At 51.9% G+C, this 24,472-nt stretch overlaps 1 protein-coding gene across 2 annotated transcripts in view; it reads left to right on the top strand.

The window, feature by feature from the left end:
• The window catches only part of cdk15 (cyclin-dependent kinase 15), a 108,398-nt gene extending 84,184 nt beyond the window's left edge, over positions 1 to 24,214 (top strand). The window contains exons 8-14 of one of the 2 annotated variants that reach the window (XM_048535286.2): positions 8,536 to 8,656; positions 12,106 to 12,199; positions 12,690 to 12,753; positions 13,428 to 13,476; positions 15,223 to 15,362; positions 18,149 to 18,270; positions 21,656 to 24,214. In XM_048535286.2, coding sequence (XP_048391243.1) covers positions 8,536 to 8,656; positions 12,106 to 12,199; positions 12,690 to 12,753; positions 13,428 to 13,476; positions 15,223 to 15,362; positions 18,149 to 18,249 — 569 coding nt within the window. In that variant the 3' untranslated portion in view covers positions 18,250 to 18,270; positions 21,656 to 24,214. The remainder of the gene's footprint in view (positions 1 to 8,535; positions 8,657 to 12,105; positions 12,200 to 12,689; positions 12,754 to 13,427; positions 13,477 to 15,222; positions 15,363 to 18,148; positions 18,271 to 21,655) is intronic. The other variant, XM_048535285.2, reaches the window with a different exon arrangement.
• Positions 24,215 to 24,472: the final 258 nt, after the last annotated feature.

Genomic DNA, 24,472 nt, shown 5'->3' with positions numbered 1-24,472 from the left:
CGTGTGTGCGGGAATGTGCGTGCGTGTGTGCAGGAATGTGCGTGCGTGTGTGTGTATGTGCGTGCGGGAATGTGCGTGTGGGTGTGTGCGTGTGGGTGTGCCGGAATGTGCATGTGGGTGTGCGGGAATGTGCGTGTGTGTGTGTGCATGTGTGTGCGTGTGTGTGCGTGTGTGTGTGCGGGAATGTGCATGTGTGTGTGTGGGAATGTGCGTGTGTGTGTGCGGGAATGTGCATGTGTGTGTGCGTGTGGGTGTGTGCGTGTGTGTGCGCGGGAATGTGCATGTGTGCGTGCGGGTGTGTGCGTGTGTGTGTGGGAATCTGTGTGTGGGTGTGCAGGAATGCGTGTGTGCGCGGGAATGTGTGTGTGTGTGTGTGCGGGAATGTGTGTGTGTGTTCGGGAATGTGCGTGTGTGTGTTCGGGAATGTGCGTGTGTGTGTTCGGGAATGTGTGTGTGTGTGTGCGGGAATGTGCGTGTGTGCGTGCGGGAATGTGCGTGTGTGCATGCGGGATTGTGCGTGTGTGCGTGCAGGAATGTGCGTGTGCGTGCGGGAATGTGTGTGTGTGCGCGCGCGTGTGTGTGTGTGCGGGAATGTGCGTGTGTGTGTGCGTGTGGGTATGTGCATTGCGTGTGCGTGTGTGCGTGTGGGAATGTGCGTGTGTGTGTGTGGGAATGTGCGTGTGCGTGTGCGGGAATGTGCGTGTGCGTGTGCATGTGTGTGCGTGTGTGTGTGCGGGAATGTGCGTGTGTGTGTGCGTGTGGGTATGTGCATTGCGTGTGCGTGTGTGTGTGTGGGAATGTGCGTGTGTGTGCAGGAATGTGTGTGTGTGCGGGAATGTGTGTCCGTGTGCGGGAATGTGTGCGGGCATGTGCGCGGGAGTGTGTGTGTGTGCGCGGGAGTGTGTGCGCGTGAGTGTGTGTGCGCGCGCGCGGGAGTGTGCGTGTGTGTGTGCGCGGGAATGTGCGTGTGTGTGTACAGGAATGTGGGTGTGGGTGTGCGCGAGGGAGTAGGTGTGTCTGTGCAGGAATGTGTGTGTGTCTGTGTGGGAATGTGTGTGTGTGCATGCGGGAACGTGCATGAGGGTGTGCGTGCAGGAACGTGCGTGTGCGTGTGCGCGCGCGGGAATGTGCGCGTGGGAACGCGCGTGAGGGTGTGCGCATGAGGGTGTGCGCGCGGGAACGCACGTGTGTGTGTGCGCGCAGGAATGTGTATGTGTGCGCGCGGGAATGTGTGTTTGTGCGCGCGGGAATGCGTGTGTGTGCGCGCGGGAATGCGTATGTGTGTATGCACGCGGGAGTGTGCGTGTGTGTGTGCGCGCGGGAGTGTGCGTGTGGGTGTGCGCGCGGGAACGCACGTGTGTGTGCGCGCGCAGGAATGTGTATTTGTGCGCGCAGGAATGTGTGTTTGTGCGCGCGGGAACGCGTGTGTGCGCGCGCGCGGGAACGCGTGTGTGTGTATGCACGCAAGAGTGTGCGTGTGTGTGTGTGCGCGCGGGAGTGTGCGTGTGGCAGTGTGCGTGTGGTTGTGCGCGCGGGAACGCGCGCGTGTGCGTGCGTGCGGGAACGCGCGTGTGTGTGTGCGTGCGGGAACGCGCGTGTGTGCGCGCGCGCAGGAATGTGTATGTGTGCGCGCGGGAATGTGTGTTTGTGCGCGCGGGAACGCGTGTGTGTGTGCGCGCGCGGGAACGCGTATGTGTGTATGCACGCGGGAGTGTGCGTGTGGGTGTGCGCGCGGGAACGCACGTGTGTGTGCGCGCGCAGGAATGTGTATTTGTGCGCGCGGGAATGTGTGTTTGTGCGCGCGGGAACGCGTGTGTGTGTATGCACGCAAGAGTGTGCTTGTGGGTGTGCGCGTGGGAATGTACGTGTGTGTGCAGGAACGTGCGTGTGTGCATGTGTGTGTGCGCGGGAATGTGTGTGTGCGCACGGGAATGTGTGTGCGTTCGCGAGTGCGTGCGGGAATGTGTATGTGTGTGCAGGAACGTGAGTGTGGGTGTGCGGGAATGAGTGTTTGTGTGCGGGAATGAGTGTGTGTGTGCGGGAATGTGTGTGTGTGTGCGGGAATGTGTGTGTGTGCGGGAATGTGTGTGTGTGCGGGAATGTGTGTGTGTGCGGGAATGTGTGTGTGTGTGCGGGAATGTGTGTGCGTGCGTGTGCGGGAATGTGTATGTCTGTGCGGGAGTGTGTGTGTGTGTGGGGAAATGTGTGTGTGTGTGTGTGTGTGCGGGAATGTGTGTGTGTGGGGAAATGTGTGTGTGTGTGTGCGGGAATGTGTGTGTGTGTGCGGGAATGTGTGTGTGTGTGTGGGGAAATGTGTGTGTGTGTGTGTGTGTGTGTGCGCGGGAATGTGTGTGTGGGGAAATGTGTGTGTGTGTGTGTGTGTGTGTGCGGGAATGTGTGTGTGTGTGTGCGGGAATGTGTGTGTGTGTGTGTGCGGGAATGTGTGTGTGTGCGTGCGCGTGCGGGAACGAGCGCGTGTGCGTGCGGGAACGAGCGAGTGCGCGTGCGGGAATGTGTGTGTGCGCGTGCGGGAACGAGCGTGTGTGTGTGCGCGTGGGAGTGTGTGTGTGTGCGCGGGAGTGTGTGTGTGTGCGCGGGAGTGTGTGTGTGTGCGCGGGAGTGTGTGCGTGTGCGCGGGAGTGTGTGCGTGTGCGCGGGAGTGTGTGCGCGCGCGCGGGAATGCGTGTGTGCGGGCATGTGCGTGTGTGCGGGCATGTGCGTGTGTGCGGGAATGTGCGAGTGCGGGACTGTGCGAGTGTGTGTGTGCGGGAATGTGCGTGTGTGCGTGCGGGAATGTGCATACGGGAATGTGCGTGTGGGTGTGTGCTTGTGGGTGTGGGTGTGCTGGAATATGTGTGTGGGTGTGCGGGAATGTGCGTGTGGGTGTGTGCATGTGTGTGCGTGTGTGTGTGCGGGAATGTGCGTGTGTGTGTGCGGGAATGTGCGTGTGTGTGTGCGGGAATGTGCGTGTGTGTGTGTGCGGGAATGTGCGTGTGTGTGTGTGCGTGTGGGTGTGTGCGTGTGTGTGTGCGGGAATGTGCGTGTGGGTGTGCGGGAATGTGCGTGTGGGTGTGCGGGAATGTGCGTGTGTGTGTAGGAATGTGCGTGTGTGCGTGCGTGTGTGCGGGAATGTGCGTGCGTGTGTGCAGGAATGTGCGTGCGTGTGTGTGTATGTGCGTGCGGGAATGTGCGTGTGGGTGTGTGCGTGTGGGTGTGCCGGAATGTGCATGTGGGTGTGCGGGAATGTGCCTGTGTGTGTGTGCATGTGTGTGCGTGTGTGTGTGCGGGAATGTGCATGTGTGTGTGTGGGAATGTGCGTGTGTGTGTGCGGGAATGTGCATGTGTGTGTGCGTGTGGGTGTGTGCGTGTGTGTGCGCGGGAATGTGCATGTGTGCGTGCGGGTGTGTGCGTGTGTGTGTGGGAATCTGTGTGTGGGTGTGCAGGAATGCGTGTGTGCGCGGGAATGTGTGTGTGTGTGTGTGTGTGTGTGTGCGGGAATGTGTGTGTGTGTTCGGGAATGTGCGTGTGTGTGTTCGGGAATGTGCGTGTGTGTGTTCGGGAATGTGTGTGTGTGTGTGCGGGAATGTGCGTGTGCGTGCGGGAATGTGCGTGTGTGCATGCGGGATTGTGCGTGTGTGCGTGCAGGAATGTGCGTGTGCGTGCGGGAATGTGTGTGTGCGTGCGGGAATGTGTGTGTGCGCGCGCGTGTGTGTGTGTGCGGGAATGTGCGTGTGTGTGTGCATTGCGTGTGCGTGTGTGCGTGTGGGAATGTGCGTGTGTGTGTGTGGGAATGTGCGTGTGCGTGTGGGTGTGCGGGAATGTGCGTGTGTGTGTGTGCATGTGTGTGCGTGTGTGTGTGCGGGAATGTGCGTGTGTGTGTGCGTGTGGGTATGTGCATTGCGTGTGCGTGTGTGTGTGTGGGAATGTGCGTGTGTGTGCAGGAATGTGTGTGTGTGCGGGAATGTGTGTCCGTGTGCGGGAATGTGTGCGGGCATGTGCGCGGGAGTGTGTGTGTGTGCGCGGGAGTGTGTGCGCGTGAGTGTGTGTGCGCGCGCGGGGGAGTGTGCGTGTGTGTGTGCGCGGGAATGTGCGTGTGTGTGTACGGGAATGTGGGTGTGGGTGTGCGCGAGGGAGTAGGTGTGTCTGTGCAGGAATGTGTGTGTGTCTGTGTGGGAATGTGTGTGTGTGCATGCGGGAACGTGCATGAGGGTGTGCGTGCAGGAACGTGCGTGTGCGTGTGTGCGCGCGCGGGAATGTGTGCGCGTGGGAACGCGCGTGAGGGTGTGCGCGTGAGGGTGTGCGCGCGGGAACGCACGTGTGTGTGCGCGCAGGAATGTGTATGTGTGCGCGCGGGAATGTGTGTTTGTGCGCGCGGGAACGCGTGTGTGTGTGTGCGCGCGGGAATGCGTATGTGTGTATGCACGCGGGAGTGTGCGTGTGTGTGTGCGCGCGGGAGTGTGCGTGTGGGTGTGCGCGCGGGAACGCACGTGTGTGCGCGCGCGCAGGAATGTGTATTTGTGCGCGCGGGAATGTGTGTTTTTGCGCGCGGGAACGCGTGTGTGTGCGCGCGCGGGAACGCGTGTGTGTGTATGCACGCAAGAGTGTGCGTGTGTGTGTGTGCGCGCGGGAGTGTGCGTGTGGGTGTGCGCGTGGGAGTGTGCGTGTGGTTGTGCGCGCGGGAACGCGCGCGTGTGCGTGCGTGCGGGAACGCGCGTGTGTGTGTGCGTGCGGGAACGCGCGTGTGTGCGCGCGCGCAGGAATGTGTATGTGTGCGCGCGGGAATGTGTGTTTGTGCGCGCGGGAACGCGTGTGTGTGTGTGCGCGCGCAGGAACGCGTATGTGTGTATGCACGCGGGAGTGTGCGTGTGTGTGCGCGCGGGAGTGTGCGTGTGGGTGTGCGCGCGGGAGTGTGCGTGTGGGTGTGCGCGCGGGAGTGTGCGTGTGCGTGTGGGTGTGCGCGCGGGAGTGTGCGTGTGGGTGTGCGCGTGGGAGTGTGCGTGTGGGTGTGTGCGTGGGAGTGTGCGTGTGGGTGTGCGCGCGGGAGTGTGCGTGTGTGCGTGCGCGGGAATGTGTGTGCGCGCGGGAACGTGTGTGTGCGCGCGGGAACGTGTGTGTGCGCGCGGGAATGTGTGTGTGCGCGCGGGAGTGTGTGTGTGTGCGGGTGTGTGTGTGTCTGTGCGGGTGTGTGTGTGTTTCTGTGCGGGAGTGTGTGTGTGTGCGGGAGTGTGTGTGTGTGTGCGGGAGTGTGTGTGTGTGCGGGAGTGTGTGTGAGCGCGCGGGAATGTGTGTGTGAGCGCGCGGGAATGTGTGTGTGCACGCGCGGGAATGTGTGTGTGTGCGCGGGAATGTGTGTGTGTCAGCGCGGGAATGTGTGTCTGTGTGCGGGAATGTGTGTCTGTGTGCGGGAATGTGTGTCTGTGTGCGGGAATGTGCGTGTGGGTGTGTGCGCGAGAGTGTGTGTGTGCGTGTGGGTGTGTGCGTGGGAGTGTGTGTGTGAATGCGGGAATGTGTGTGTGTGCGGGAATGTGTTCGGGAATGTGTGTGTGTCTGTGCGGGAATGTGTGTGGGGGAATGTGTGTGTGTGCGGGAATGTGTGTGTGGGGGAATGTGTGTGTGTGTGGGGGAATGTGTGTGTGTGGGGGGGAATGAGTGTGTGTGTGTGCGGGAATGTGTGTGTGTGCGGGAATGTGTGCGCGTGCGGGAATGTGTGTGTGTGCGCGTGCGGGAATGTGTGTGTGTGCGTGCGTGCGGGAATGTGTGTGTGTGCAGGAATGTGCGTGTGTGCGCGGGAATGTGTGTGTGTGTGCGGGAATGTGTGTGTGTGCGGGAGTGTGTGCGCGCGGGAATGTGTTTGTGTGCGCGCGGGAATGTGTGTCTGTGTGTGGGAATGTGTGTGTGTGCGCGCGGGAATGTGTGTGTGTGCCAGCGCGGGAATGTGTGTGTGTCAGCGCGGGAATGTGTGTCTGTGTGCGGGAATGTGTGTCTGTGTGCGGGAATGTGTGTCTGTGTGTGAGAATGTGTGTCTGTGTGCGGGAATGTGTGTCTGTGTGCGGGATTGTGTGTCTGTGTGCGGGAATGTGCGTGTGGGTGTGTGCGCGGGAGTGCGTGTGTGCGTGTGGGTGTGTGCGCGGGAGTGTGTGTGTGAATGCGGGAATGTGTGTGCGCGTGCGGGAATGTGTGTGTGTGCGCGTGCGGGAATGTGTGTGTGTGCGTGCGTGCGGGAATGTGTGTGCGTGCGTGCGGGAATGTGTGTGTGTGCAGGAATGTGCGTGTGTGCGCGGGAATGTGTGTGTGTGCGGGAATGTGTGTGTGTGCGGGAGTGTGTGCGCGCGCGTGAATGTGTGTCTGTGTGTGGGAATGTGTGTCTGTATGCGGGATTGTGCGTCTGTGTGTGCGGGAGTGTGTGTGAATGCGGGAATGTGTGTGTGTGCGGGAATGTGTTCGGGAATGTGTGTGTGTCTGTGCGGGAATGTGTATGTGTCTGTGGGGGAATGTGTGTGTGTCTGTGCGGGAATGTGTGTGCGTGTGCGGGAATGTGTGTGTGTGCGGGAATGTGTGTGTGTGTGCGGGAATGTGTGTGTGTGTGCGGGAATGTGTGTGTGAGCGGGAATGTGTGTGCGTGCGGGAATGTGTGTGTGTGCGTGCGGGAGTGTGTGTGTGTGTGAGCGCGCGGGAATGTGTGTGTGCGCGCGCGGGAATGTGTTTGTGTGCGCGCGGGAATGTGTGTGTGTGCGCGCGGGAATGTGTGTGTGTGCGCGCGGGAATGTGTGTGTGTGCCAGCGCGGGAATGTGTGTGTGTCAGCGCGGGAATGTGTGTCTGTGTGCGGGAATGTGTGTCTGTGTGCGGGAATGTGTGTCTGTGTGCGGGATTGTGTGTCTGTGTGCGGGAATGTGCGTGTGGGTGTGTGCGCGGGAGTGCGTGTGTGCATGTGGGTGTATGCGCGGGAGTGTGTGTGTGAATGCGGGAATGTGTGTGTGTGCGGGAATGTGTTCGGGAATGTGTGTGTGTCTGTGCGGGAATGTGTGTGTGGGGGAATGTGTGTGTGTGCGGGAATGAGTGTGTGTGTGTGCGGGAATGTGTGTGTGTGTGTGTGTGTGCGGGAATGTGTGTGTGTGTGTGCGGGAATGTGTGTGCGTGCGGGAATGTGTGTGTGCGCGTGCGGGAATGTGTGTGTGTGCGCGTGCGGGAATGTGTGTGCGTGCGTGCGTGCGGGAATGTGTGTGTGTGCGTGCGGGAATGTGTGTGTGTGCAGGAATGTGCGTGTGTGCGCGGGAACGTCTGTGTGTGCGCGGGAATGTGTGTGTGGGTGCGCGCGGGAATGTGCGTGTGGGTGCGCGCGGGAATGTGCGTGTGGGTGCGCGCGGGAACGTGCGTGTGGGTGCGCGCACGGGAACGTGCGTGTGGGTGTGCGCGCGGGAACGTGCATGTGGGTGTGCGCGCGGGAACGTGCGTGTGGGTGTGCGCGCGGGAACGTGCGTGTGGGTGTGCGCGCGGGAGCGTGCGTGTGGGTGTGCGCGCGGGAGCATGCATCTGTGTGTGTGTGCGGGAAAGTGTGTGTGTGCGGGAATGTGCGTGTGCACGCAGGAATGTGCGTGTGGGTGTGCGCGCGGGAACGTGCGTGCGGGAGTGTGCGTGTGTGTGTGCGCCTGCGCGGGAGTGTGTGTGCGCACGCGCGGGAGTGTGCGTGTGTGTGCACGCGGGAATGTGTGTGTGCGCACAGGAATGTGTGTGTGCGTGTGTGTGTGCGGGAATGTGCGTGTGTGTGTGCGGGAATGTGCGTGTGTGTGTGTGCGGGAATGTGCATGTGCGTGCGGGAATGTGCGTGTGCGTGCGGGAATGTGTGTGTGCGCGCGTGCCCGAATTTGTGTGTGTGCGGGAATGTGTGTGTGCGCGCGTGCCGGAATGCGTGTGTGGGTGTGCGCGCGGGAACGTGCGTGTGTGTGTGCGCGCGGGAGTGTGCATCTGTGTGTGTGCGGGAATGTCTTTGTGTGTGCGGGAATGTCTGTGTGTGTGTGTGTGTGTGTGTGTGTGTGTGTGTGTGTGTGTGTGTGGCAGGGTGGGGAATGTGTGTGTGTGTATGGGTGCGTCTGTGTGCCGGAATGTGTGTGGGAATGTGTTTGTGTGGGAATGTGTGTGGGTGTGTGTGGGAGTGTGTTTGTGTATGGGATTGTGTGTGTGTGTATGCGGGAATGTGTGTGTATGTGTGTGTAGGCATGTTTGTGTGTGTGAAGGAATGTGTGTGTGCCTGCGGGAGTGTGTGTGTGTGTATGTGTGTGTGTGTGTGTGTGTAAATGTATTGGTTGTGGAGCTTTCACTGCGAGAGGTGATGGAGAGTTCTGTGCAATAACAGAGTGTTTGGTCTCAGATTACCCTGTGTGAACAAACCAACTTTTATGGATCATCGTTATTTTGGTGAGCATTTTCTCCTTCCCATCTCGCGTTCCTGAAACAGATCCTTCCAGCCATTCTGTCAGCTCCTTTGTTTGAGATCCTCTGTTTCTCCCAGTCAGTTCTCTCTTTGTTCTGACCAACAGGACTTGCACGTGCGAAGTCTGTGCCCAGTCAGACCTACTCCTCCCAGGTGGTGACACTGTGGTACCGGCCCCCGGACGTGCTCCTCGGGGCCACCGATTACTCCACCGCCCTGGACATCTGGTGAGGGACTCTTCCCGTCCTTTCTGATGAAGGCGTCTGGTGATACACCGGGAATGTTTCCGCTAAGGGGGAGTCTACAATTAGCAGCGCACTGACAGTTAGTGTAGGAATATTGGGAGGCCATTCATCCCCTAGGTGGCCAGCTCCACTGTTCCATTCGATCTTATCGACCTCACTTCCGCCATCCTTCATACCTTTGCGCAACAAACATCTAACAGCCTCATTTTTGAAACATTCAGTTGTCCTCCAGTCCCTATGACATTTTTGGTGGTGCTGGTGGCTGCGTTGGGTGCACGGTACACAGTTCCAGTTCCTCCCCTATCCTTCCTGCATTTCCTGACTCTGAGCAAAGTCCAAATCTGTGTTCTGCCCTGGACTCCTGTTTTCTTCAAGGTTCTGCTCTTTATCAACATCATTAAACACCTCAAGCAACTATCTTCTGCACTTGACGAAACACAAGCTCAGACTGTGCAAACTATCCTCATAAGATAACCCTTCGAACCCAAGTATATTCTGGTAAATCTGCTCCGTGCTGTCTTCAAGACCATTACCAGTCTCCGTCCTTGTGTCACCTCGAGTATGAAGGAAAGGGCCCCTTGTAGGGGCAAGTTGCGTGTCAATCATGGCTCGGTGGACAGCAGTCTCTCACACACCACCCCAACCCCCCCCCCCCCCCCCCCGCCTCAAACTGAGGCAGATGGATGTGGGTTCAAGTCTCACTCCAGCACTCGCGCACAAAAACTCCAGGCTGACCCTCAAGAACAGTACTGAGGGAGTGCTGCACTGTCGGATGTGTTGACTTTCGGGCGAGACGTCGGGCCAGGATCCCGTCTAAATCCCTCAGGGCAGTCGTGAAAGATCCCCTTGCATTTTTCCCGGAGAGGTACGGAATTCCTACCCGATGTTCTGGCCGCTATTTATCTTCCAATTGACATGATAACAAAAAAAAAGGGCGACCTAGTCATTATCACATTGCCTTCTGCAGGAGCCTGCTGGGTGCAAATTGGCTACACATCAAGAGTCCTTTGTTAGCTGTAACGTGCCTTGACGCGTCAAGTGGTCATCAAAGGTGCTACAGAAATGCAGGTCTTTTATCACTGCAACCGAAGCTCATCTTCCCATCGGAAGCGGCTGTCCTGTCAGTTGGTTGTTCCTGAGGGAAGTCATGGTGCCCCTAAACCAAAGACAAACACCCACTTTTAAAAAAAAATTAAATCAAGAACAAAAACAGAAGCTGCCGGTAAAGCTCAGCAGGTCTGGGAGCGCCTGTGAAGGGAAAAACAGGGTTAACGTTTCAGGCCTAGTGACCCCTTCCTCAAACAACCGCTATCTCCTGTCCCACTCCCACCAAGTCTCCTGTGTTCCGCAGAGCTGTTCATGCTACCGTGGGTGGTCTAGTTCCCAATTCTGTAACATCCTCTCCCATCTGAAACTAAATTGCCCAGGCCTGTCCTCCCAAACTCCATCTAACTCTCTCTGGTTCACGCTAGCCGTTCTCCCATTGCCAGTAACAGGCAGCAAGATGCTCAGCCAACAGTCACAGGGTGACGACTGGGGTAATGGGGAGCTGACCCATCCTTCCACCTCACAAGTATCGAGGTCAGGTTCTTGGGCTTGGTTGAGAGGAGCTAACTGCTCGTTCTGAGGAAGGGTCATCGGACCCAAAATATTTTACCAGGATGCTGCCTGGACTGGAGGGCTCCTCTTATCAGGAGATGTTGACTGAGCTCAGACTTTTCTCTCTGGAGAGAAGGAGGAAGAGAGGTGACCTGATCGAGGTGTACAAGGTAATGAGAGGCATGGATAGAGTCGATAGCCAGAGACCCTTCCCCAGGGCAGGATTGAGTGCCACGAGGGGTCATAGTTTTAAGGTGTTAGGAGGAAGGTATAGAGGAGTCGTCAGAGGGAGGTTCTTCACCCAGAGAGTTGTGAGCGCATGGAATAGTTTGCTAGTGGTAGTCATGGAAGTGGAGTCATTAGTGACACATAAGCGACTGCTGGACATGCACATGGACAGCAGTGAATTGAGGGGAATGTAGGTTAGGTTATTTTATTTTTGGATTAGAATTATTCCACGGCACAACATCGTGGGCCAAAGGGCCCGTACTGTGCTGTACTTTTCTATGTTCTATGTTAACCCTGATTTTCTCTTCGCCCGGACCTGCTGAGCTTTTCCAGCAACTTCTGTTTATTTTGTTTCTGACTTACAGCGTCCGCAGTTCTTTCGGTTTTTACTTCATAACTAACTGCTTTCTTGTTTCATTTTGTCGTGCAAGTACCAATGTCAATGACAGCAGTGCAGAAACTCCAGGGAGCGCCAGCTTTTGGAGTTGGTTTAGGCCCGCAAGCCTGCTCTGCTTTTTGATGAGAGACACGTTGTCATCTCCGCTTTCCCTGTCTTTTCTGCTCGTGATCCTGGTCGGCCTTGACGATATTCAGGACCAAGCCTCCAGTGCTGTCCAGGGAAGAGTATTCCACAGCCTTAACTCCCTGAGAGAGGAAGAAGGATCCTCATTCCATCTTAACAGGACAGCCTGCGCTTTTAACCTGCATTTGCTACTTCCCCAACAAGGGAAACCCTACCTTCCCAGAGTCCAGCCTATCAGTCCCCTCGCCAAAGATCCTTCAAGTTTCCAGGAGATCACCTCTCATTGTTCCATACTCCATGAGGTGCAGATTCAACCTGTTCAACCCTTTCTTGTGGGGTGGGCCTTATTCTGCAGGATCACATCCTTGACTTTCACGGATTCGTATTGCTCAATCTAACATGACTGCTCAATCAATGGTTCAAGCCACCTCTTTATTTTGGGATTCTTTGTGAGTTCAGTATTGACTATACTAGTTTTCAGTGCTCACGCTCCATGTCTATTACCGCTAATTGACGATGCGTTAAAAGATACACAGTACAGACTTTAAGTACGCAGTACAGTCTTTAGGTACGCAGTACAGACTTTAGGTACACTACAGATTTTAGATAAACATGCAGCTGAGAAGTCGCACTCATGTTCATCAGTCTCTCCCAGTGATGTAGTTACCATGGTTACACAATCTGCCTGAACGCTTTATTCCCACAAACAGTGTCTTGTAGTCTTAAAAGCTTTAATGAGTGGCATCTCCAGTTCTTCAGCATTTCACCTTTGAGCGAGCCTCTCTGTCGAACAGAACTGGAAGCTGTGATAAGCCATCTTACAACAGCCCAACCTCTGCCTCGCTCTCTCACACATACACACACACACAGCAACACATACACACAGCAACACATACACAGTCCCCTTAGTGAGATGCACGTCGATTGTGCACCTGTACTCACAGGCACCAGTGAGAATACTAGCGTGTAGACCTCATTTGCGCCTGGGTTTAGCCACATTTCCTGGAACAAGCTGGCTACATGTTCTGCCCGTGCCACTGTAGTGACGGTGAAGGCGAGTAACTCTGTCCTTCCTTGGCAGGGGAGCGGGTTGCATATTCATTGAGATGGTGGAAGGTTGTCCAGCTTTTCCTGGTGTGTCTGATATCATGGAGCAGCTCCGGAGAATCTGGGCAGTAAGTGACTTCGGATATTGCGTTAACCCAGGAAGACACTGTCATTCGGGTTTGAACTCGGTTCGGGCTAAGGGAGGGAGTGAATTTCCAGACTTGAAACTAGCCGAAGGGCCTTGGTTTGGAGCTTGATCTAAGGCAAGAGAGTGACTCCTTCCCATTTCGCACAATTCCCTTTAATACGCAATGAAGCAGAGGTCTTATATTTCAGAGACTGTAGTGACATGTAAAGTCATTTCACCTTGGTTTGCAGAAGCATCGATTGGCTCATGCCCATTTCCCGAAATAATTCTGGACAACAGGATTCTGGTCAGTGTGACCTGAGACCCACTCTTTTGGGTCCCCAATTTCAAAGTGTGGAGAGAATGAGGCCCTCATTGTTGGTGATGAGTCTGAAGCGTGCCTGCTGGAACTGCATGTTTCCAGTGTATAAGCTTTGAGAGGGCAGTGCGCGATCAACATTGCAATCTGACTGGGGAATCTCTGTTTTCAGGTCCTGGGACTTCCCACAGAAGAGAGTTGGCCTGGAGTCACAGCACTCCCAAACTACCGCACAGGTAAACCCTTAAAAATCGGCCATCAATATGGAGTGATCTGTCATGAAGGGGTTCAGCCTGAGTGAGATATGGGGGTTCAGTCCGTGGTATGTTGGGGTACAGCTTCGCCGACACACTGGGGTTCGCTCTGGGTCATATATTAACATACAGTCTGTCACGTGTTGAGTTTCAGCATGGGTGAGATATTTGGATTCAGTCCAAACGATATACTGGGATTCATTTTGGGGTTCAGTCTGAGTGAAATTGGGGTTCAGTCTGTAATATTTGCGCTTGGGTCTAAGTGATATGTTGGGCATTCAGTCTGTGGCACATCAACTTTCAGTCGGGATGAAGTGTTGGGGATCAATCTGAGCGATGTTCCCTGTTGGGGTTCAGATTTGGGCTGCTCCATTTGGCTCACCTAGAGTAACATGTCAGGCTTTGGCTGGGTGGTGAGTGTAAGTCTGTATTCAAGCGCTTGTGTGTTGGTGCGTTCTCTCTGGATTGGTATGCAAGAGTCGATCGTGGGAAAGTTTCTGTGAGATTATGTGCGGAATGAGTTTGATTCTGTACCGTGTGTGCTGGGGTGGGAAGAGGTAAATGAAGAGGTTTGTGTGTACACCCCCTACTGGTGGGTCTGCTGCGGATAATATTGGATCAGTCCTGAAACATGCTTTCCTCTTTACTCCTCACAGAGCACTTTATACCTCAGCCACCTCAGAAGCTGGGCCATGTTTGGAAAAGGTGAGCATTGCTTTGCACAAACCTACACCAGGGAGCTGGTGGCACATTGAGTGACGAAAGCTGTCTGCCCACGTTCTGGTTCCTTTCCTGACTCTGGTTCTCATTTTGTTCACTTCGGCTGTTTCTCAGTTCGAACAGAAACGTAGCAAGTCCTGCTGGGAATATTGGGGGAGGGGGAGGCATGAAGTGTATCACCAGCTCAATCCAAACTCTCATAAAATCTCACCTTCACCCTCTTTTCTCTTGCCCCCTGCTTCTTTCTCACTCACTGTCTCTCTATTTATTGCCCTCTCTGTTTTTCCATCCTTCCCTCCGCTCTCTTCAAGGTCCTCTTCCTCTTTATCCTGTGGTATCAGGAGGAGCTAATCTCTGTCTCTAAAGACGAGATGCAGGAGAGGTTCATTAGTCATCAATGAGAGCCATGCTTGCTGACCACTGTAACATCAATGAGTGATGTGATGGGAAGAGTCATCAGTGATGCTCCCCCCCATATCTGCGGCCAGCGAGCAAAAGCTGCAGAACTCATCACCCAGTCATTTCATTGGATCATAGAACCCCTACAGAGTGGAAGCAGGTTGTTTGGCCCATCAAGTCCACGTCGACCCGCTGAACAGCATCCCCTACCCTATCCCTGTAACCCTGCATTTCCCATAGCTAATGCACCGAGCTTGTACTGTGGCAGGAAACTGGAGGAAACCCACGCAGACATGGGGGAAGAACATGCAAACTCCACGCAGTCACCTGGGGTTGGTATCGAACCAGGGGCCCTGGTGCTCTGAGGCAGCGGTGTTAATCTCTGAGCTACCATGCCGTCCCATTTCTGGCTGGCATCAGTCTGAACACTGTTGCTGATCCTGACGAAGAACCCACACGTCTCCAATAAGTATCTGCGAGCTGCTGCTGACAATGAGATCGCGCTCGTGTCTTGAGCAGATCCCTGGAAGGATCTAAAGTCTGAGAGGTCGAAGGTGGTGATGTCTTTGACACCATTGGGCTCAGTCAGTAGCTCTTGTTCCAGAGTCTGTATGTTATCTGACACAGATTGTCATGACTCCCTGCAGTTCTGACAAATCTGGCTGAAGATACAGTGTAGTGGGTATGGCTTCCTGTGAGCTGCATTCCTCTGTTCACCTCCTGGCTCCTGTAGAGATTCTGGTCTGTGAGCAGGCATCTACTGCTGTTCTGTTCTTCCTCATCTGAGGTCCTACGGAAAGCACCCTAAGTAGTGTACGTGTGGATCGGAATGCATAGAGCCCAACACGTTGGAGTGAAATTTTCAATTTCGCTGCCAAACTCAACACGCAATCAGATCAGTGCAGTTACCCACACTATTTGTCTCGCCTCGATTTGTCTTGCTGTCTCTCTCCGTCCGTCTCTTGCTCTCACTCTCTATGTTTTTTTCTCTCTAGCTGTGCCTTTCCTGTTTGTCTGAGTCTCTGTTTATTTATCTAAGCAAAACCTAAACTTTGGAATTCCTTCTCCCGATCTCTATGCCTGTCTTCGCTCTGTTTGTTCGAAGTTTTTCTTTCAACCCTGATCTCCTCGATTTGTCCTCATTGCCTCTTCGTGGGCTTCGGGGCCGGGTTCGATCTGCCGACAGTCCTGGGAAGCGCTGTGACACACTCTGCTGCGTTAACAGGGGCTCCACAGAAATGCATGTTGTTGTCTTGAGGTGGGCTGACGGCGCGCCGCTGCAGTGTGGTCCTTGTGTCTCACCTGATGGCCCTTCTCCTTCCCCCTGTTCAGATTAGGCCTGGTTCCTCAGGCAGAGTCTCTAACATCGCAGCTCCTCCAGTGCTACCCGCGGGACAGGAGCTCGGCAGAAGATGCCCTGGCACACGAGTACTTCAGCAGCCTACCCCCTGCGCTGTTCCAGCTCCCCGACAGTACGTACACATTTGTTCCTGTCACACCTCGACTTTGGCCGTGCCTCACCACCAGTTCAGTAGATTATTGGGACCAGGTCAGCAATTGCCAACCAGAGTGGCATTAATGAAAGGAGGATTGCACTCAGCAGCTAAAAATGAAAATCACCACGTTTAATCGTAAAGCGAAGGAATCAGAGGACAATAATAAATTCAGAACGAGAGGACCATAATTAAACTTTGAGTGAACTATAACATTATGTGACCAAATGCTCACCCTCCTGGTAAATACTGACAGAACTGGGAGTGATCGAGTCAAAGTCTGGGTGTGATACAGAGTTATGGCTTTTATGTTATTGACCAGTCGACTCAGTGATAGTGTATGATAGAATCCATGTCAGTTCTGATGTATATGATTCATGGAGCATTTGTTGCCCATCCCTATGGTGGTGATAGTAATGAGATCAGCCAGACGGACCTCAGAAAATATGAGTTCCCTGATTGGGGCTGTTAATCTGGTCCAATCAGGGAGCCCTGGCTGACAGATATAAACAGGAGTGTCAGGAGTTCTGCTCTCTCTGACAGCTGGCTCTGAGGAAGCAGGGTCAGTGTCAAGGACCCTGGACATGAATAATGGGTGACTTGGTGACAGGACAAGAGTCAAGCTGACACAGAAAGAGGCCAGTTAGCCCATTGAGACCATGTTGGCTCTTCGTGGAGCACCTGGTCTGTCCTGTACACCTGTTCTATCCCTTTAGTCCCACAAGGCTATTGTACTGATAAGGTTCCCCACAGCAGGCTCATTCATAAAGTCAGGAGGTATGGGATACATGGTAATTTGGCTGTCTGGATTCAGAATTGGTTGGCTGACAGGAGGCAGAGAGTGTTTGTAGATGGTAAGTATTCTGCCTGGAGGTCAGTGCTGAGTGGTGTCCCGCAGGGCTCTGTTCTTGGGCCTCTGCTGTTTGTAGTTTTTATAAATGACTTGGATGAGGAGGTTGAGGGGTGGGTTAGTATGTTTGCTGATGACACCAAGGTTGGAGGTGCCGTTGATAGTATCGAGGGCTATTGCAGGCTTCAGCGAGACATTGACAGAATGTAGAGCTGGGCTGAGAAATGGCAGATGGAGTTCAACCTGGATAAGTGCGAAGTGATGCATTTTGGAAGGTCGAACTTAAAGTCTCAATATAGGATTAAAGGCAGGATTCTCGGCAGTGTGGAGGAACAGCAGGATCTTGGTGTTCAAGTGCATAGCTCCCTCAAAGTTGCCACCCAAGGGGATAAGGTTGTTAAGAAAGCATATGATGTTTTGGCTTTCATTAACAGTCGGATCAAGTTTAAGAGCCGTGAGGTTATGCTGCACCTCTACAAAACCCTGGTGCAACCACACTTGGAATATTGTGTCCAGTTCTGGTCGCCCTATTATAGGAAAGATGTGGAGGCTTTGGAGAGGGTTCAAAGGAGGTTCACCAGGATGCTGCCTGGACTGGAGGGCTTGTCTTACGAGGAGAGGTTGATTGAGCTTGAACTTTTCTCTCTGGAGAGAAGGAGGAAGAGAGGTGACCTGATCAAGGTGTTCAAGGTAATGAGAGGCATGGATAGAGTCGATAGCCAGAGACTTTTCCCCAGGGCAGGATTGACTGCCACAAGGGGTCATAGTTTTAAGGTGTTAGGAGGAAGGTATAGAGGAGACGTCAGAGGGAGTTTCTTCACCCAGAGAGTTGTGAGCGCATGGAATAGTTTACCAGTGGTAGTCGTGGAAGCAGAGTCATTAGTGACATTTAAGCAACTGCTGGACATGCACATGGACAGCAGTGAATTGAGGGGAATGTATGTTAGGTTATTTTATTTATGGATTAGGATTATTCCACGGCACAACATTGTGGGCCGAAGGGCCTGTACTGTGCTGTACTATTCTGTGTTCTGTGACACTGACCTCTGTGGAATTATTAAACAAAGCCAGGCAATAGCCAAACGGTTACAATTTTCTTCAGAATCCGAGCCAGCGAGCCATTGCAGCTCCTGCTGGTATTTGGACAGCAAGGGAGTCCCACCAGTCCTGAACTGACAGAGAACTCACAAGCCCGGATGCAGGAGAGTGCACACCCTGGAAAGTCCAGCTATATCTGGTTTGGAACAGTTAAATTACTCAGCAACATCCAAATCAGAACCAATCAAAATAAACATTTGGTTAAATGATCACCTTGTCCTGATGAAGGTCGATACCAGCTCGGCTGTAGCAGTGATCGCAGGACCAGTCTTTAACAAAATTCGCTCGGGACTCCAAACCTTAGGTTTGCACATGACCTCAGCTAGACTGAGAACCTGTACCGAGGAACCTTTACAGTCGAAGGGTACAACTTTGGTTCCAGTCTCTCACGGGAAGCAGCTGGTTCAGTTAACACTGACTGTAGTTTTTTCTAGTTGAAGAATCAACTAGAGTTTATTAAAACTATTTTAGATTTAGCATTGTTCTGATTCTAGCTAATGTTACTATTGGACAAATCAAATCACCGTCTTAAAATCTGGCCTGATAGCTCGTATTTTGATTTTGTTTTTAACATGGCAGTTTTTCACTGATAACTAAAGATTCAGGGCTGCAAAGTTAGTTGCAACAACATGACAGCAGTTTAAAACAGAGTGACGGAGAATATGGCATTAATCTCCGTTTTTGTCCGGGAATCGAGCCTTAGTCACAGTCAGTCAATGAGTCTTGCTTTTGCTGCCTGTGTGGAAAGGCAGCGCTAGCGTTGAGTTCTCCAGCATTCTCGGTTCCGTTGCTGACTGCTTACCCGTATCTCTTGCAGTGGTTTCCATCTTCACTGTGGCTGGAGTCCGCTTGGAGCCTGAAGCCCGGAATGCTTTCCATCCCTTTCGGAAGGTCAGATGCACATCAATCCTTGCCTGACATGGAGGGAGAACGGTACAGGTAGGGAGCGGACTGGAGACCATTCGTGACCCCAGGAGAGTGAAGGGGAGAAGAAAGCACAAATTGGATGAATTGTTCCACCCTCGTGCCCTTTCTCTGGGAGTGGGGCTTGGGGCATTCCCAGGATCTGTAAGACATAGAAGTGACTGTCAGTGTAGCCAGGGGGGGGGGGGGGGGGGGGGAAACATTCCTTTTAAAACCACTACGGGGGCAAGCTTTTTATTCCAGATTCTATTTGACTTCAAATTCCACGTGACCAAGGTGGGGAGGCTGACTGCATCAGGCCTCCAGCCATTGTCCTCCTTACCATGTGCGGAACAAGCCTGACTGACAGTTGATGGAGGCAACTAAGGGGGGGGTCTTTCTTAGACAAAGATAGCCCCTGTCAGTGAGTCTCAACACGGACCTGAAACTCGGGATTATCCAGGGAAAAAGCTGGGATTTAACAGTGGGGGAAGATGAACGTGACATTCTGCTTAACCCCCACATTAATTCTGTACTAACCCTGAGCTGCCTGTGCTCTCCCTCTCTCGCTGTGCCTACCAACCCTAAACCTACCTGTCCGTCTCCTTGTGATGTCACTCTCTTCCCCCCCAATCCTGTGCTGTCCACCTTCTATCTCTCTCTGAGCTATCCTCTCCCTCTCTCTGTGCTGCTGTCTTCCTCTTTCTTTCTCTCTCTCTCTATCTCTCTTTCTCTTCTCTCTGTTCCTTTATCTCTCACACTCTCTGTCACTGTCTCGTTTTTTTTCTCTCTCTCTCTCTCTCTCACACACACTCACTCACTCTCACTCTCTTTGTCTCCTGGTGTTGCATATTCTGGCATTTGCATTTGTGCAATCTTGGGAAGGCTCCCTCTAGCCCAGGAAGCTCACATGTCTGACAATTGGATGCATTTTAAGTCTGCCTCGAATGTCTTTATAGGCAACGGGACCTATGAAAATCTTCAGGTGACCTTCCCTCTGACATTACTCCCACTCCCAACCTCCAGCCCCATCCCCATCATGCTGTACATGTACCTTGTGTTCAAGTGGGTTGCCTTTAAGGATCCCGTGAACTGTGTGCATACAGTATTGGAATTGTGCCTGGGTGCCAGAGATATTCAACCTGGTAGACACTGCTGGACTAGCGGTTGCAAGGTGTAGCAGCATGTCCTAGCTTATGCCAGCCACAAAATCTGAGATCAATCAAACATCAGGGATCGCAACAAAAATTGCAGCCTATTATTCCAGAAACACTTGCTGGACTGCGCACAAAAGTAGAATGGACACGTGACTTTCTCACGAATTGTTGGAGCTAAAGTCTCAGCTGTTTGCTGTGGAGAGAAAAATGAACACTCTCCAAGAGGAAAAAGCTGATAAACTAATTCAGGATAAATCCAAACTTTTGAATACCATCTCTGCAGTGATGAGATCTTAAGGGGAAACCCTCAGTCATCTCACAAAGATGAATGAAGAGCTAGAAAAGAAGGAAAGTAAGTGGGTTGAATTACAAATTGTGTACAGTCAGACCAGTGAAAAGATTGTATCAGTGATAACGGGAACTGCAGATGCTGGAGAATCCAAGATAACAGTGGAGCTGGATGAACACAGCAGGCCAAGCAGCATCTCAGGAGCACAAAAGCTCTTTTCTCTCCATCTTCGGTCCGCTTCCCCCTCTCTCCCTATTTAGTCCAGAACCCTCTCGCCATCCCCCTCTCCGGTGAAAAGATGGCTGGTTTACAGGATGATCTGGAGCAACTCTTAATGTAAAACAGATCAGGCTTAACAGGAGCAACTACACAAACATAAGCTTGAGCTCGAAACAATATTGGAGAAGATGACAGACCTGCAAAAATAATAACAGCTAGAAATGCACAGGAGACACAAAAAAGGGACATAAATCATTCACAAGGCAGTCATTTCAACCAGCATTGATGCCTCAGTGACAGAACATAACAGGACTTAGAAGGATACAAACAACCACTGAAGTAGAAATTGTAAAAGGTCAAGATTTCAAAGAAGACCAAAGTTGGGGAGGCGTGGGTTTTGTTAGGAACAAAAAACAGATGTTGCTGGAAAAGCTCAGCAGGCCTGGCAGCATCTGTGAAGAAAAATGTCAGAGCTAACACTTCGGATCTGGTGACCCTCCCTCAGAACTGTGGAACCAGGCCCGAAATGTTAACTCTGATTTTTTTTTCTTCGCAGATGCTGCCAGACCTGCTGAGCTTTTCCAGCAACTTGTTTCTGTTCCTGATTTACAGCATCCACAGTTCTTTTGGCTTTTATGGGTTTTGCTGGACAGGTTATGAAAGAAGAAGTATGCTAGAACAACAGAAGGCTAAAATATTTTATAGATTTGGAAGAATCCAAGGTGTGAAACCAGCAGCTTTGAAATAACATGGAAGGACTTCGGGAACAAAGCAGTAAAAGCGAAGAAATTTCAAACATCTTGAGGAGCAAGACCATCCAGTGACTGATTAGGAATGAAACTTGTCTGCAGTGCTTCGTGATAACAAATTCTGGCACAGCAACTGAAATCCATGAAAGAAAATCCTGATGTAATGAGCAGGAATGACAAGACCATTTCAATGCTGACTGTGAAATCAACACCACCTCTGGGCAAAGTTATCTTATTGATATCTGGGCATACAACAATTGACCTATGCATTTATTAAGAGATTCAGACTCGCTTGTTATTGTAACTAGTTAAACTTCATTTCAGAAAGGAGGGGGTATGTTGTATGTGCACCTTGTCTTGCAGAGTGTTAACCTTCCAGGACTTCATGAGCTGTGTGTATACAATGTTGTGACCCTGCCTAACGGTTAGACTGCTCGGAGTCTGAAAGCAGCACATACACAAATCAATTAGTTTGCTGCAATATCTGCTTCATAACTTGTAACGTGTTTTACAGTTTTAAATAAACTAACCCACAGGGTTTACCAATCCCAGGTGAGCGACTGAGTATTGGACCATTATTATTAAGCTGGCACCCTCCCTGCCATGACACCCCCACATTTGCCTGGCCCTGGACTTGGGCTTTAGATTCTGTCCCCTGCAGGGTTGACAGAGCTGCTGGATGGGCCTGTAACTCTCTGACTAAGGCTGTTCTGATGGAGGTCAGACATCTGGTTTCTAGCCAGTTAAAACACTCCTGCGAGTTATAGGTGGTGGTTGAGCAGCTGATATTGGCAGGGATGCATTCCCTCACTCATTCCCATGACAGGCAAAGCAATTGGTTATGAACAGTTGTTAGAAACTTTCAGTTTATTGATTTTGAGCCTCACTGGCCTGTGGTTTGCTGTGGGGATTCACTCGTCTTCCCCCTTCACACAAGTGAGGATAATTCTACGTGATAGGGTTATCAGTGACTTCACTTACCTAACACTCCACTCTCTCCTTTGCAGATTGCTTTCTGTGAATCACTGCCATTTAACCATCCAGAGCCCTAACATCAAGAGACTGAAGACCCTTGAACATGTAACCGTGCTTCATCTTCTAAGTTCAGAGTGGACCAACCTCTCATCCACAATGCTTTACTGTGCTGAACCTGCCCCAGGAATGTTTAATAAGACAGTGTAGAGGGGACTTTACTCTGTATCTAACCTAGTGTTGTACCTGTCCTGGGAGTATTTGATGGGAAGAGTGTAGGTTGAGCTTTGCTCTGTATCTAGTCCCATGCTGTGCCTGAACTTGGAGTGTATGCAGAAGCAGTTTTACTCTGTATGTAGTCCCTGTGTGCTGTCCCTGTCCTGGGAGTGTTTGATGGGGACAGTGTCAAGGGAACGTTAATTTCAGTTTAAGAGAGTGCAGGAGCTTTACTCTATATCTAACCCCATGCTGTACCTGTGTTGGAGTGTTTGATGGGTACAGGGTAGAGGAGACTTTACTCTGTGTTTAACCCCTGCTGTCCCTGTCCTGGGAGTATTTGTTCGGGAATGGTATTGATGCAACTTTACTTTCAATTTATAAGAGGGATATATACTTTGTTTAAAAGAGTAAATGTACCTTTGCTCTGTATCTAAGCTTGTGCTATCCCTGACCTGGAAGCATTTTAATGGGGACAGTGACGAAGGAGCTTTACTTTCAGTTTGAAAGAGTAGAAATCCTTACTCTGTCTCTTACCCTGTTCTGTCCCTACCCTGGGAGTGTTTGATGGGACAGCGTAGAGTTGCTTCACTTACAGTTTAAAAAAGTAGATGGAGTCTTAATCTCTGCTGTCCTTGTCTTGGGAATATTTATTGAGATAGTGTGGACGAAGCTTTGTTTATGTTGGAAAGAGTAGAGAAAGTTTTACTCTGTGTCAAACCCCATGTTATACCTGTTGTGGAAGCGTTTGGTGGGGATATTGTAGAGTGAGCTTTACTTTGTATCTAATGCCATGCCGGCCTGTCCTGGGAGTGTTTAATGGGACAGTACAGAGGGAACTTTATTCTGTATGTAACCCCATGCTGTCCCTGTCCTGGGAGTGTTTAATGGGGCAGTGTAGAGAGGATCTTTACTTTTTATCGAATCCTGCGCTGTTCCTGTCCCGTTGTTGTGGAAATAAGTGCCAGAATTTAAGTGCAGTGTCACTTGTTTGCATGTTGAACTCATGACTATTTTAAAAACACAATGGAGAGTTTTGGTGGCTGGAGCATATGTGGGTTTGTTGAGGGAGGTGGTGGGAGATTTTAGTTAGTTTCAATACTAGTCTCTGGAGCTGACTCAAAACCCATGCTGTTGACCAATCAGCGTGAGCGACGCCCAAAGGTCACTTTGCCTCCCCTCACTCACAATCCCAGTTGACATTTGAGCACTGGGACACCTGAATGGGCTATGGACAACAGCTTTCCCTCTGAACCATATTTTAGCAGGTCAGCACCTCCCCAACCCCAGGGTGAAGGCTGGGATGGATTTGGGGCTTTGATGAAATTGGAACCAGGTTGCTTATTCTATCCTACTGTGCAGATCACCACAGTGTATTGGAGGAAGTTCAATCCTAGTGGCCCTCCCAGTGTGCCTCAGCTGAAGGCCTGTTGCTTCACTCACAATTGATGTACCAAGAGGCGCAGTCAGTGGGCCACATCTGGGCTGGTTTTACATAGGATAATTAGGCCAAGTTAGGCATGCCAATTCAAACGAGTTCACCTTCCTGTTTATGAAATAAAGTTCCACGTGTGACTATCTTTCACCTGCAGAATGGAATGATTCCGAGGCTTGTGTTTTGGGAATGATTGGGAATGATTTTCCATTACTGCTCCGCACAATCCTTGGACAACTTCTCAATGTACAGGAATGGCTTTACCCTGTGCATGTACAGGGTCAGAAGTGGACCTCCTTTAACATCTTTCTGACTCCCTCAGGAGAGAAATAAATGAAAATATTAGCTGTAGCAGAATCTAGGATGAACAAGTTTATTTTGAAGTGTCTGGAAGTCCCTCCCCATTCTGCTGACCCAACCAACATTTATGAAAAGTTTATTTGATCATCATCTGCATGCCATTTTATAGGATTTTCTTGCACAAAAACTGTTGGATTGAAATTCCCACATTACTACCGTGCATACACTTCAAAATGCTCCATGAGCTACAAAGTGCTTTGGGACACAGTGAAGTCATGAAAAGCACTGTATACATGCGAGCCCTTCTGAAGCTATTCCCCATATGTTCCATCCTCACTGCCCCATGTTCATCTGATACCCGGATATGAGGCACAGTCAGCTTGGATGGCTAGTTTGTGATACAATGTGACACCAATGGCATGCGTTCAATTCCCACATCAGCTGAGGTCACCATCAAGACTTCTCCTCAATTTCTCCCCTTGCTGGAGAAGTGCTGACCCTTAGGTTAAACCACCACCAGTCCTCTCTCTGTAATGAGAACGTAAGTGCGGGGCACTGTAAGTGCAGGGCTCTCTCCCTCCCACATACCGATCCCTTCTCAGATAGAGATGGCACAGTGTGGAGCTGGAGGAACACAGCAGGCCAGGCAGCATCAGAGGAGCAGGAAAGCTGATGTGTCAGGTCGGGACCTGAAATGTCAACTTTCCTGCTCCTCTGATGCCTGGCCTCCTGCATTCCTCCAACTCCACACTATGTTATCTCTGACTCTAGCATCGACAGTTCTTAGTATCCCTTCTCAGATGGAAACTGGTTCTTATAAATAATTGAATCTGCCTGTACAGACATGTCATGATATACCTCTGGAGTAGGTGAGACTTGAAACTAGGCCTCCAGGCTCAGG

The sequence above is a fragment of the Stegostoma tigrinum genome, chromosome 7 (assembly GCF_030684315.1).
Source record: "Stegostoma tigrinum isolate sSteTig4 chromosome 7, sSteTig4.hap1, whole genome shotgun sequence".
NCBI lineage: Eukaryota > Metazoa > Chordata > Chondrichthyes > Orectolobiformes > Stegostomatidae > Stegostoma > Stegostoma tigrinum.
The sequence above is the reverse complement of the archived record's forward strand: the minus strand, read 5'-3'. Positions and strand labels throughout refer to the sequence as shown.